The sequence below is a fragment of the Nicotiana attenuata genome, unplaced genomic scaffold, assembly GCF_001879085.1.
Source record: "Nicotiana attenuata strain UT unplaced genomic scaffold, NIATTr2, whole genome shotgun sequence".
Taxonomy (NCBI): domain Eukaryota; kingdom Viridiplantae; phylum Streptophyta; class Magnoliopsida; order Solanales; family Solanaceae; genus Nicotiana; species Nicotiana attenuata.
The window spans coordinates 115,380-128,209 of record NW_017673041.1 but is presented as its reverse complement, the minus strand read 5'-3'; the positions used below and the strand labels follow the sequence as shown (position 1 = coordinate 128,209).

Below are 12,830 nucleotides of genomic sequence, written 5' to 3'. Positions count from 1 at the left end.
ATATATATATATATATATATATATATATATATATATATATATATATATATATATATATATATATATATATATATATATATATACGACAATAAATTGAGTTGACTTCTCAACTAACGAGAAATTCGGTGTATATCATAATAGATACGTCGTTTGAAATAATGTGCTTGTGCCTCCCCACAAGGCGGATCATCTTAAACCAAGAGAGGTTCCAGCCATACAAAATGATTCGATATATCTAATAGAGTAGTTGATACAAAATTGTTACGTGCGTGTGTTGGTGAAATATTAAATACTCATCCCAACAAATTAATTAAGATTAATCACACTGCCATAAAAAGGAAAAAGTAAGGTTTTCAGGAGAGGCTCATGTTTGGTTTAGGAGGGAGAATTAAATCTTTTTAAACGAAAATTTATACAATTAAATAACAAGACTACTCCTTAAGCCTACTAGTTGAAATTAATATATTAATTGAGCTAAACATAGTTTGTTAATAAAACTTAAATCGGGCAAAAGTTGAGTGGAATTTCAATTGTCAAATGCATGTGATGTCAACATTTTTTGTTGAAACGAATTCCTTTACGGCGTTTACTCACATTCTTAAGGCTGTCCCACCTATAAACGCAACTTGCGCCCTTTTATTTCTTTTTGCAATTATTGCTATTGTGCCGTAAAGTATAAGTCGTTGGTTGACTCGTTGGCCGATAATATGATGGTAATATTGGACCGTCGTTTTCTAGCAAAGTTCCTTTTTCATAGAAAAGAAAAAAATTGGAAGTGTTCTATTGGGCCACTTTTTCGAAAAGTTTTCTCTTATTAATAATTAAAGTTTCTAAACTACCTTGAGATTCTTTCAAAAAACTTTTGAAATTTTTTTTTCGAGAAGTCTCTTTCGGAACATCTCTTGGGGTGTTAGTGAGACATTTATTAAGTTAGTGAGACATTTATTTCCAGCAATATTGGGGTGCAAACTGATGAATACCTCGGTGTATACATCGCTCTCTATTATATATCACCACCAAAACGGCAGAAATAGCCATCCAGTGGTACCATCGTGAGTCTCTCACACAATAAGTATCGGTTCAATTTTCGCTATCCCCCCTTCTCCTTTCACCTTTCCTGATTCCTAGTCTAATAAGTATCCGTTCAATTTTCGTACTATAAACCAATAGGTGCGGCCGTTATTCGGTATGCCCAAAGCACCTCCGGTAGCACTTCTGGCCATTTGCCCTTTGCATCCTCTAACTTCTTTTTGAGGTTCTGAATTATTACCTTGTTTGTTAACTCCACTTGCCCATTAACACATAGGTAGTATGTTGAAGATGTAATTCATTTGATCTTCAAGTCTTCCAAAAACTTTGTGATTTTAGAGCCTACAAATTGTGGCCTGTTGTCACAAGCGTTTTCCTTCGGTATCTCGAATAAGCAAATATTGTGATCCCATATGATGTCAATCACCTCTCGTTCTTCGATCTTCGGGTAAGCACCTGCTTCAACCCATTTAGAGAAATAATCAGTTAAAACCAAAAGGAATTTTACCTTACCGGGTCCTTGTGGTATGGGATTGACTATGACCATCCCCCATTTCATGAAGGGCTATGGTGATACCACGGATGCAAAAGCTCCCCAGGTTGGTGCACTAGCTGAGCATGGGATTGACAATTATCGCACTTTTGAACAAATTCCTTCGAATCTTGCGCTCTCATGCACGGTTTTGAATGAGAGAAAGAAGTGAGGAATCCTCTTTTCGACCCTAGAAGCTAAAAAAGGCTATCCTGAGCAATTGCAATAATCGGGTTCATTGATATTCCTATTTCAGTTATTTCTCAAGAAGAAAAGAGAGGATCTGTTGAATTTCAAGTATTCAATTTCACTAATAAGATACGGAGACTTACTTCACATTTAGAATTGCACAAAAAAGACTATTTATCTCAGAGAGGTTTGAAGAAAATTTTGGGAAAACGTCAACGACTGCTTTTCTATTCAATTCAAAATTCAAATTGAAGTATGATAATTTTCTGATATCTGATAATTCTCTATCGGGAACATATATAAATAATATATATTCATTGATGTTAATTCGATAAGTTTAATGACCCTTTCAAATTTTATAATGGAAAATCGAAAATATAAAAAAGGAGTCAAAACCCGTCTTTATTGAAAAATCGAAGAAAAGCCCTTTCGTTAGAAGTAAGAAAGAACCTTTCTAGAAAAAAAGAAAGAGGACTGGAATCTATAATACACCGGCTCCCTATTCAGTGCTATGCATGGTTCCTTGGTAACTTCTAGTTTGATCAGGGAAACCACAGAAAATGAATCTGCTAATGAAGGTTACAGATTCGGTCAAGAGGAAGAAACTTATAACATCGTAGCCGCTCATGGTTATTTTGGCCGATTGATCTTCCAATATGCTAGTTTCAACAACTCTCGTTCGTTACACTTCTTCCTTGATTCGAGGCCAATAATAACCAACTCTTGTTATCTTAAGGACCAGCAAGTCCGCACCCGAATGGTTTCCGCAAACTCCTTCGTGTACTTCCCTCACCACGTAATCCGCCTCAGAGGCCCCTAAACACCGAGCCAGTAGCCCCTAGAACGATCTCATGTATAACTGCCCATCAACGAGACAATAACGAGCTGCTTTGATCCACAGTGCCCGGGACGCCTTTGGGTCTTCGAGTAATTCACCATGTCCGAGATATTCAACAAACTTACTTCTCCAATCCCAAATTAGATTGGTTGAATTCACTTCGCAGTAGCCATCCACATCCAATACTGAATGTAGCAATTAGACGACCGTATCGGAATCAGACCCTTTCATCTCTGTGGATGATCCCAAATTGGCTAATGCATATGCTTCCAAAATTTTCTCCCTTGGGATATAGATGATTGACCATTCCCTGAAACGGGAAAGTAACACTTATGCTTTGTTCAGGTACTGCTGCACGCACTCCTCCTTGGTGTCGAAAATCATGTATACTTGGTTCACCACCAGTTGAGAATCGCATTTTATTTCGATTATCTCTACGCCCAGTCCCCGAGCTAGTTCGAGTCCTACAATCAAAGCCTCATACTCGCCTTCATTGTTAGTTAACGGTATAGTCTTAATGGCATGCCTCAAGGTTTCCCCCGAGGGAGTGATCAACACTACTCCGAGACCGGGCCCCTTCGTGTTAGAAGTCCCATCTGTAAACAAGGTCCAAACCCCTTATACCGTTCCCGATACCAGTACTTCTTCCTTAGTAGCTAAGGGCACTAATCTCGGACTGAAGTCGGCCAAAACTTATGACTTAATTACAGTCCTAGGCTTATATTGAATATCGAATTTACTGACCTCAACTGCCTATTTGGCCAATCGGCCCGATTTATCGGCTTTATGAAGAACATTTCTTAATGGAACGTTGTCACGACATCTATCGGATTGCATGAAAATAAGGTCTAATCTTTCGAGAGGTGACTACGAGAGCTAAGGCTAATTTTTCAATGTGTAGGTAGCGTGTTTCCGCTCCTGATAAGATTTTACGTATGTAATATACAGGAAACTGCATACCTTCTTCTTCTCGGACCAAGACAACACTTACCGCTACTTCCGAGACTGCTAAGTAGATCAGCAACTCTTCGCCTCCTACCAGTTTCGACATTAATGAGGGGCTGGAAAGGTACCTCTTTAGGTCTTTTAGTGTCTGTTGATATTCTGGAGTCCATACGAAATCGTTCTTCTTTTTCATAAACGAAAAGAAGTGGTGGCACTTCTCGAAGGACCTCGAGACGAACCTGCTTAGGGCTGCCAACTGATCACGCCCTTATAAAAAGGACAATGTGGACGTTGCAAATATAACCTGAGTATTGTGCCCAGAATCGAACCCACAGAGAATGAACCTATCAATCACTATCTCTAGACCTACTAAACTCTTTAGACCTACTAAACTCTTTAGAATCAATTTCCCAAACGTTGAGAATCACAGTTGATGGTGTTTTTAATAACTAAGATTTACAGTAACTAATAGCTGCAAATTAAAGAGCTAAGCTGTAAACAATAATGAGAAAGCGCTAAGGTACTGATTTCCCCTATTGATGGAATTCCTTCTGTTTATGTTTCATACAAATTCACCAACACATTCTATCAATAATGAACGCTCTTCTTACCGTAAATCTCTCCCGAGTAATCACAGTAATTTACTAAATGCACTCTCCCGAGATACACTAGCTAGCTTTATTTATCACAGTTCACTTAAGATTGCACCCAAGGCTTTGTTATTCCTAATCCCGCCTTTAAACCCGCAGTTATAGATCCCTCTTATACTTTGGGAGTGGTGTTGTTCAACATTCACCTAAATATGCACTCTCTCCCGAGTTATGCACACTAAATAGGCACAGCTAATTGAGGATCCTGTCAATTAACTACAACAAACACGTAGTTGAACAAATAGAAATTAAACTGGCAAACTGTATTCACATAAACAAGAAATTCATCCCTCAATAGGTTCCATCAAAACCCTAGACAAAAGATTTAGCTGCTCATGACTATGGGTAAATAAACTAGAACAATATTCATAATCATAATTGCAAGAAAAATTAAAGAAGAAGAAGATATGATGTTTTAGGTGATCTCTCACAATTGTTTTTCTTGCTAAAATATTCTCCAATACAATCCCTACCTCCTTTGGGCGAAGTCTAGTATTTAAAATAGGGTTTTGGGCTAAAAATCCCGTGTTTTGCACTTAAGTCCTTGAACTTTTCCGCCTCTGCCGCGGTCGCGGTCAAACCGCGGCCACACACCTTCTCTGAATCTCAACTTGTCCGCGACAGTCTTCTGCCGCGGTCGCGGTGGAACCGCGGCAGTCCTTCTTCAAGCCTGGCTTGAGCTGCTTCGCTTGGTTCACTTGGCAGAATTTTACGATTGGCCTCTTTTTCTCCATATTTGATCCCAAAATTATTCACCTATTATCACCAACCTACCAGTCAACCTCTGCACTTCTTTTACGCTTGCTAACTGGTAAGATATGTCTTCAATGGCTTTGATTTTAACTGGTCCTTTATGTCCTCGATGGCTTTGAAATAAATAAGAAGTAAAGCAGAAATATTAAATAAAAACATAAAAAAAGACAAGCTTGGCTAGGGATTTTAGCCTATACGATAGCAGCGAAAAGTAACCAAGTCTTTTATAAACAACAAGCTTTGGGAAGAGCTGTTGAGAGCATCTCAAGTAAGAGCTAAGTACAGATTTTGAATAGGCTAGTAAATAAAAAGTGTGAAATCCCCTACAATGGATGCTAACTCCTCAATTTATAGGTTTAATTGAGGAGACAAGATACCTACACTGCGCCCCTCTTAAATGAGAGTGAAACCACCATTGATGATTGGCTAACGGTCGGTAATAAATGTCGACATTCTCTGTAACGGCCGCTCTTTTAGTCCCGACATTCTATAACGGTCACTCATTAAATGTTATCCAATGCTAATGACTCGAGCCCTTGTCATCGGTTATCCTGTCCTCGAAATTTGCTCGGCCCCAATAGCATACTCGTACCCGGCACCAGCTGTGCTTGTAACGGTGTCAGGTGTTGCTGAGTCACAAAATATGTGTCCCCGGTTCCACGTGTCATCCGCCATTCTTTTATCTGTCATTAACCGATTTTATCTCATACAAAATTTACCATACAAGGTGGAAAATAGAAGATGCTACATGGGAAATAGAAGATGATATGCGAATCAAGTATACTAATTTATTTCAGTCTAAAGGTACGTACCTGAACTAATTCGTGGACCGAATTTCATAAGATGGGGAGAATGTAATACTCCTCATTACAAAAAATGGGTAATTAAGTAATTTACAAAAAAAAACTAAAGACAAAAAAAAAAATAGAATAAAAGATGAAATAGGGGCAAAGCTCTACGCTAACAGAAACAAACGAACAAGAGGCAAGCAACTTTACTCGGCAGAAGCAAAACGGATCGAGGCGATCAAAAGCAATCACAAAGTAGGTTTACTCTGTTCTAGCAAAAGGATTTACGGAGAAGGGGAACAAGCTAGGTAATTGAATTCTAAAACTCTTCCATGGTGATATGATTCCTTTACTTAATACTTAGCACATTATTAGCTGTTACTTCGTTAACTAAGGGAAGAAACAACAAATTCAAGTTACTTTAATCTAGTACAGATAATGGAACTTTATATATATGATTCTTATAGGGGCTGAGCAGATATTATTTTGGAATTGGATTAAGAATTTGAAAGATAAAGTTAAGGAAATTTGGAGAAATTCATGAGACTGTTTCGTGAATTAACTGGGTATATCATATGACTAGGTTGTATTTAATAGATTTTGAAGTATTCTAAACTACCAGTAGCGCGAGTAAGTATAAATTGACGAACTAAAAGTCAAACATGAAACCTAAGGGTTGGGTATTCTAGATTAGCTATGTAAAACAAGAAAATTAACACAAGATCGATATTGATGTGGTTATAGATTGATTGAAGAAAGTGATACGGATCGCTATCAGTGACGAGTTTGGTATTTCGAACGAGTACTGTGAGAAGTAATCTTATCGTAACTTGGGCTTTCATAACCTGCTTGGTTTTTACATAATTTTGAAAACAAAATTTGTTACTAAATGTTTCAAATTGCATATGGAACAAGTCCATTGCTCGATATGATATCGAAATTGATTATTTCAGATGATTACTGTTGTTTTAAATATTCTCGTTGTTACCAGATATTTTCACCGTTACTTGAAATTATTGTTATCGAATGAAAAAACATGATTGATAAGAATTGAGATGCTCTGTATTATTTTAAAAATATTTCTATACGAGTATTAATTGATTACAAAGACAAGTATAAATGGGAGGAGACTATAAAGGATCCCGTAGCTAATGGGGGGTTCGTTAGACCTGGTACACCTTGTATTTATAGATTACCGAGTACACTTATAGCCCTCGCTAGTGGGAAGGTAGAACTAGCATACAGTTACAGTTTTCCCTCGAGTGGGGATCTACAGTTATATTTGACTCCTTTTACAAAGGGGTCTATACAGTGATACAGATTACGTGATCCTTTCCTGGAAACCTCCCAAACATGAATATTGGTATTACACAGTGTTTACCGAGCTTATTACCGAATTGTCAATTGAATTGTATTACGTGAAAAACATGATGAGACTGATTATTGTTTATTATTTCCAAAAGGGCATTCTTATGATATTTTCTGTTTAATATACTAGCATGTTTTTTGACTGGTCCCCAATAAAAACGATTGTGGTTAAGCGTTATTACTCACTAAGATAGCGACTCACTCCCCGCTATTTTTTTTACAGAGACAGCAGTTGACACAGGCGAGGATTTCGCTAATTAGAGCGCACAGGTTGATAGTTCTTGGTGAGCCCCGTATTTGTTCGCGTAGGCATGGAGTTTTAATTGATTGTTATGGTCTTTTCTTTAAACTCTTAGAGTTGTTCCATAGTCATTCTTTTAGTGGCATGAGTATTCTTTCGTTATTATAGACTTATGTTGAGTATGGTTCTTTCTTATCAAAGTTGAGGATAAATTAGTATTTCTAGTTGTTAGTGGGTGAACTATTAATGGTAGATATTTGTTTTGGTTAATTGATCGATAAAGTTATTGTTGTTTGGATTGATATTAGTATGTTTGGTTGTTGATTTGATACAGGAAATTTTTTGACTAATTCAAAAATAGAGGAAATTTTGTTTGATTTTCTGCAAAAAAAATACCGATGAGACTTACTTGGAGACACTTGCTTTTGAGCGCTGGTCACCATCCTAAATTGGTCGTGACATTAACCGACTTTATCTCATACAAAAGTAACCACACAGATAACAATATGTTGACACCATCCATCTCCACTAACAATAGACACATTCCAGAAACCGCTAAAGAGGCTGGAATATTACAAGGACGACATCCAATTTATTTATGTCTTAACATAGAAAAAAGAAGGACATTTAAACCAATGATCATTTAATAAGATTCATCAACTGGGTGCCAATAGCGATTGAAAAACAAGAAGCTATCAGCTTTTGCAGAAAAACCATCTTGATTACGATGCCAACTGTAATAGGCGTGAGTTCGATTCTTAATCTCCAATATGGCATGTCCAAAACTTGATTCGCGATAGGCTGAGTACTTAGGTTGTGGCTCCGTCATTCTGAAAAGTGAAAATTATAACACCCATCATTAACTTTTCAGTTGGTGTATTAACATTTGTTGTAGATTTAATTAAATTTTCAGAATATTAGCAATATTCTTACTTTGTGGTAAGGCCTTCAATATTTCCTCCATCACCGACGGTTATGTAGACAGGTGCCGATTGGTTATTCGCAGGAGTACATTCCCCACTCACAATTTTGTAGTCAATGTTTGATATACGTTTCTGCCACCACGTTTAAAAAAATGAAGAGGTGGAAAGTTTGTCAGTAATAAAGAAGAAAAATGCCCTTTTATTTTTTATTTTTTTTTATTAAGACTTCGTGATAACTGATGAAATTAATCCATTTTGAAGCTACATATTAATTTCTCATCCCTATATGGCACTTATAATTATCAATAGTCAATTTGGTCAATTTTCAGCTATATCAGACTGAGTGAACTTATATATGTACATATATTTGAATATCACAAACTATACAAAATTCATTTCAATTTGCAATTTTTCTGATATTAAAATATTGAAATATGCTAGTAGTACAAGGGATTACCGATCGTTCATAGGCGTGAACATGACCTGCAAAAACCATATCTACTTTGTACTTTACAAACCATGGCTCATATATTACTCTCATGGTTTCGCCTTCCATGTAATGATAGCCGTAGCTGTTGTACCATGGGCAATGCATTAGAACAATTAACCATGGAGTTTCCTTTCTATTCACTTTTTTCAGCTCTGCCTCCAGCCAGCGGTACTGAGGAGTATATTTAGCTTGGGATAGATTATAAAAAATATATATATTAGCACTCGGTTATAAAAATTTATACGAGTAAATTACCAATAATTCATCGAATTGATTCGTTATATATAATAGTGCATGTGCTTACAAGTTGCAGAGTATGTTGATAAAACGATGATATATGCAGAAGCCCTCTTGATTGAGTACCACAAAGGAGAAGTACTTCCTGATGCTTGGTAAGGAACTGGATATCGTTTTGTGTATGGCTTGAAAGGTTCTGGTTCACCCTGCAAAAAAAGTAAACATCTTATTAATTCGTACAAATAGAAAAGAATTCAAAATTTTAAGTTAGTGAGTGTGGTATTATCAATAAATTTATTTCTACTTTATAGCGCAAAATGAATACCTTGGTGTATACATCGCTCTCTATTTTATACCACCACCAATGCAGCAAAACTTGCTTTTGAGTGCTACCAGTAAGTCTCTCACACAATAAGTGTCAGTTCAATTTTCGCTATAGCTTCTTTGGTTCCTAGTGTTATAAGTATTCATTCAATTTTCACTATCAAACCAATAGGTGCAGCCGCAACGTACTACACCTTCGTTGTGTCAAGAGTACTCAGAGAAAAAAATGATATTTTTTTGGAAAAATGACATTGTATAGTCGCTGTAAAAATAATAGTTGAATTTTTTTGTAAAATTTGTATATTTTTTGTATATATAATATACATTCTGTATGCTATATACAAAAATTATACAAATTTTATACACTTTTTCGACTATCAGATGTAAATAGTTTCTGGCGCGGGCTAAAAGTAATAATACCCCCATCTTTTTTTAGCTTAACTATTGGGAGAAATTCAGAAATAGCCAGATTTACAAGTGGTTGTTCAAAAATAGCCCAGTTTCAAAAGTAATCGGAATTTAGCCACTTTTCATGTAAAGATAAATCTGAACGAAAACACTGTTCAAAATCCGGAAAAATACTCCAGCATAATATACTGGAGTTCCAGTATATTATTCTGGAACTCCAGTCTAATATACTGGAGTTCCAGTATAATATACCGGTCCAGCATAATATACTGGAGTTTGGAGCACCGGTGCTCCAGTCTCCAGTATATTATACTGGAGCCAGTAAAGTATATTGGTCCAGCATAATATGCTGGAAGTTCATACACAGGTGCACCGAACTCCAGTATATTATGCTGGACCGGTCTCTGTTGCAGTAAAATAATGGCTATTTTTCATTGACTTGGTAAACGCTGGCTATTTTTGAATGACCAATCCGAAAACTAGGTAGACTGTGCTATTTTTACTTAACTATTTGGTATCCAAAATTTATTGACCCAATTAATAGGCCCAATAAAGCAAGTAAAGCGCTCCCAGCAAAACTATACTATGTTTAGTGCTACTATGTTTAATTGAAACTTATGAAAACAGAATTTGCATAGGAAGAACTTACGATTTCAGGAGCAAAATCGACATCGTGATTACCAGCAGTCCAAATCCAAGGTTGATAAGCATTGCTTCTTTCAACAAATCTACCCCAGGTGTCCCATCTATTATTGTCATGATTTGGATATTTATCTGCGTAAGAAAGGTCTCCAACAAATAAAACAGTTTGTCCTTGGTTTGGGTTCATTTCATAGTGAGTTAACGTCATGTTTGAGTCGTATGTCTGTCCAAGATCCCCTGCATACATTGCCGACTTATATTATATACACTGACAGTTTAATTTTTTTCACGCGCAATTTAACTAAATAAAAATCGAAAAAATATAGTAGAATTGATTACCTATGAGACCAAATGTATAGGATGCATCGGGGCCTACTGGTGGAGGAGTAACAAACCAGAATGTCCGTCTTGAGTGCCCAGTTCCAACCATGTAGTAGTATTTGGTGTTATACTGATAAATCATAAATTAGTAACATTGACATGGATCGAGAAGCATGAGGTCTCATGTTTAAATCTAATTATTTTTTCTTATCTATCCAAACCTTGGACGGATACCACGTTTATTAAGAAAAAGTGAGTAATAAAATAGAAATATAAATATTGATTTTACATAATTTTACACTATAACTTGTTTATAAAACTCACCTTCAAGTTTTGAATGGTACAATGATGAATGTAGCCAGAATTATATGTATGGTATCTGTAGGTAGAAACAGTTCCTTTGGCTATTTGCTTAATCTTGCTATTGGCTTCCCAGTATAATACTTTATTTGAGCCAGGTTCATCCATTGTCACCCATGAAACAATCACTCCTTTACCGACGTGATCCCCTTGTGTTAAATGAACCTTCATTTACACATCAATTTGATTAATAAACATTACAAGAAGCAAAGAATTTCAAACTAAATTAAAAAAAAAAAAAAGACTTTGCTAATGATTAAACTACAAAATTTCTTTATATAAGAAGAAAGAAAGAAAGAAAGAAATGTAGAGTATCTCTAACCAATTCAAACTTGTTTTGCTTCATTTTTTAAAGTGTTAATTTCTAACATGGACGAGTCAAGCTGCTTGCTTCATAATTAATACTTTTTACTTTCATGCTTTGGACGTGAAATCTCCATTGAAACATGTTTACTATGTTTATGTTGAGTGTGCGAACAAAGTCCCACATTGGTAGCTGGAAAGATTGGGAGCCTACATATTAGGTGTAGGGATCTGGTGTGAGGCCTTTGGTGAAAACCGTGCGAGTTTGGTCCAAAACGGTTAATATCACACCATGTTAATAGTATCTTTGGGCTAGTTTAGCCTAACAACTGGTATCAGAGCCCAGTTTTGGCGGGACGAATATGGAGATGGCGCAGAGTGATGGTGCAGGGCGGTGCACACACAAGCCATAAACAAAATCTCACATTGTTAGCTGAAAAGACTACATATAAGGTGTAGGGATCTCTTAATGGTATGAGATTTTTTTGGGGAAACCGTGCTGGCTTGGCCCAAAGCGGACAATATCACACCATATTAAGAGTGTCTTTGGTCTAGTTTAGCCCAACAGTTTAGCACATGCAAAAATAGGGAATAGCACTTATTTGTTATGTTGCTCGAATTCTCCAAAAAAGCACTATTTTAAAGAATTCAACATGCATTGACAAACATTTTGAGTCCGATCGAGCACATTGCTTATTTGATGGATGCACTATAGTGTAGATAGAAGGAAAAGTCCTAAATTAAATGGGCAGAGAAGTAGAAAAGACCTGTTGAGGCGCATTGTAGCCATGAGGGACGCGAAAGACATCGCTATCAAGAGGCATATCCTCACTGCTTTCTACCTTCCTAACATAACTGCTGGTGATTCCTCCCCTGCATAGAGTTGCTGCGTTTGTGATGAAAAGTAAAATTGCAACAACATAGAACCACGAAATACCCATTAATTTTCTTTTTTCCTCAACCTCACAGATAAGGAATATATTGAATTTTACTACTTTGCTTGAGGGTATGTTACAAACAGGACCAACTTGATTATATATATAGATCGACGTGCATAAAGTAGGTCGGAGCTAGAAGTTTAGCTACCATTTACGGGTTCGGCTGAACTCAAAAATTTTAGTCTAAATTTTGTATTTATATTAAAAAATTTACTAAATATATATAAAAATTAATTAGAATCCAATTACTAATTATCAGATGTCATAAAGTTCAAATCCTCACTCTAACATAGAGGTGTCAACTGTCAAATGGGCGATTTTAATCAAATTTGGACATGTTATAACTTGGGCATTTTTCTGGGATTTTACATGCAAAATGTACCGTGGGAATTTTCTTGCGAAAATGTTCTCCTGCGGATTTTACTTGGGGCTTTTCAAAGGAATTTGCATGCGGAATATTTTTCATAAATATTCACAAGAAAATCCCTTTCGTCCATAAATTTTCACCTCAGTATTTCCTACGAACTTACTTGAGGATCTTCATGGAGAAT

At 36.3% G+C, this 12,830-nt stretch overlaps 1 protein-coding gene across 1 annotated transcript; it reads right to left on the bottom strand.

The window, feature by feature from the left end:
* Positions 1–7,752: 7,752 nt before the first annotated feature.
* On the bottom strand, positions 7,753–12,370 carry LOC109215271 (purple acid phosphatase 2-like). The gene is made up of 8 exons (XM_019379303.1): positions 12,109–12,370; positions 11,003–11,203; positions 10,697–10,808; positions 10,365–10,594; positions 9,051–9,189; positions 8,714–8,934; positions 8,267–8,388; positions 7,753–8,163 (listed from the first exon to the last, which is right to left on the bottom strand). The coding sequence occupies exons 1-8, from the start codon at positions 12,280–12,282 to the stop codon at positions 7,977–7,979; spliced, it is 1,386 nt and encodes a 461-aa protein (XP_019234848.1). The 5' UTR covers positions 12,283–12,370; the 3' UTR covers positions 7,753–7,976.
* Positions 12,371–12,830: the final 460 nt, after the last annotated feature.

Coding starts and splice junctions, on each gene's coding strand:
- LOC109215271 (XM_019379303.1), bottom strand. CDS start 12,282: ATGGGTATTTCGTGGTTCTATGTTGTTGCAATTTTACTTTTCATCACA. Junction 9,190..10,364: donor TCGATTTTGCTCCTGAAATC/GTAAGTTCTTCC, acceptor CTTTTTTTGCAG/GGTGAACCAGAACCTTTCAA. Junction 8,164..8,266: donor ATTGAAGGCCTTACCACAAA/GTAAGAATATTG, acceptor TTCACTTTTCAG/AATGACGGAGCCACAACCTA.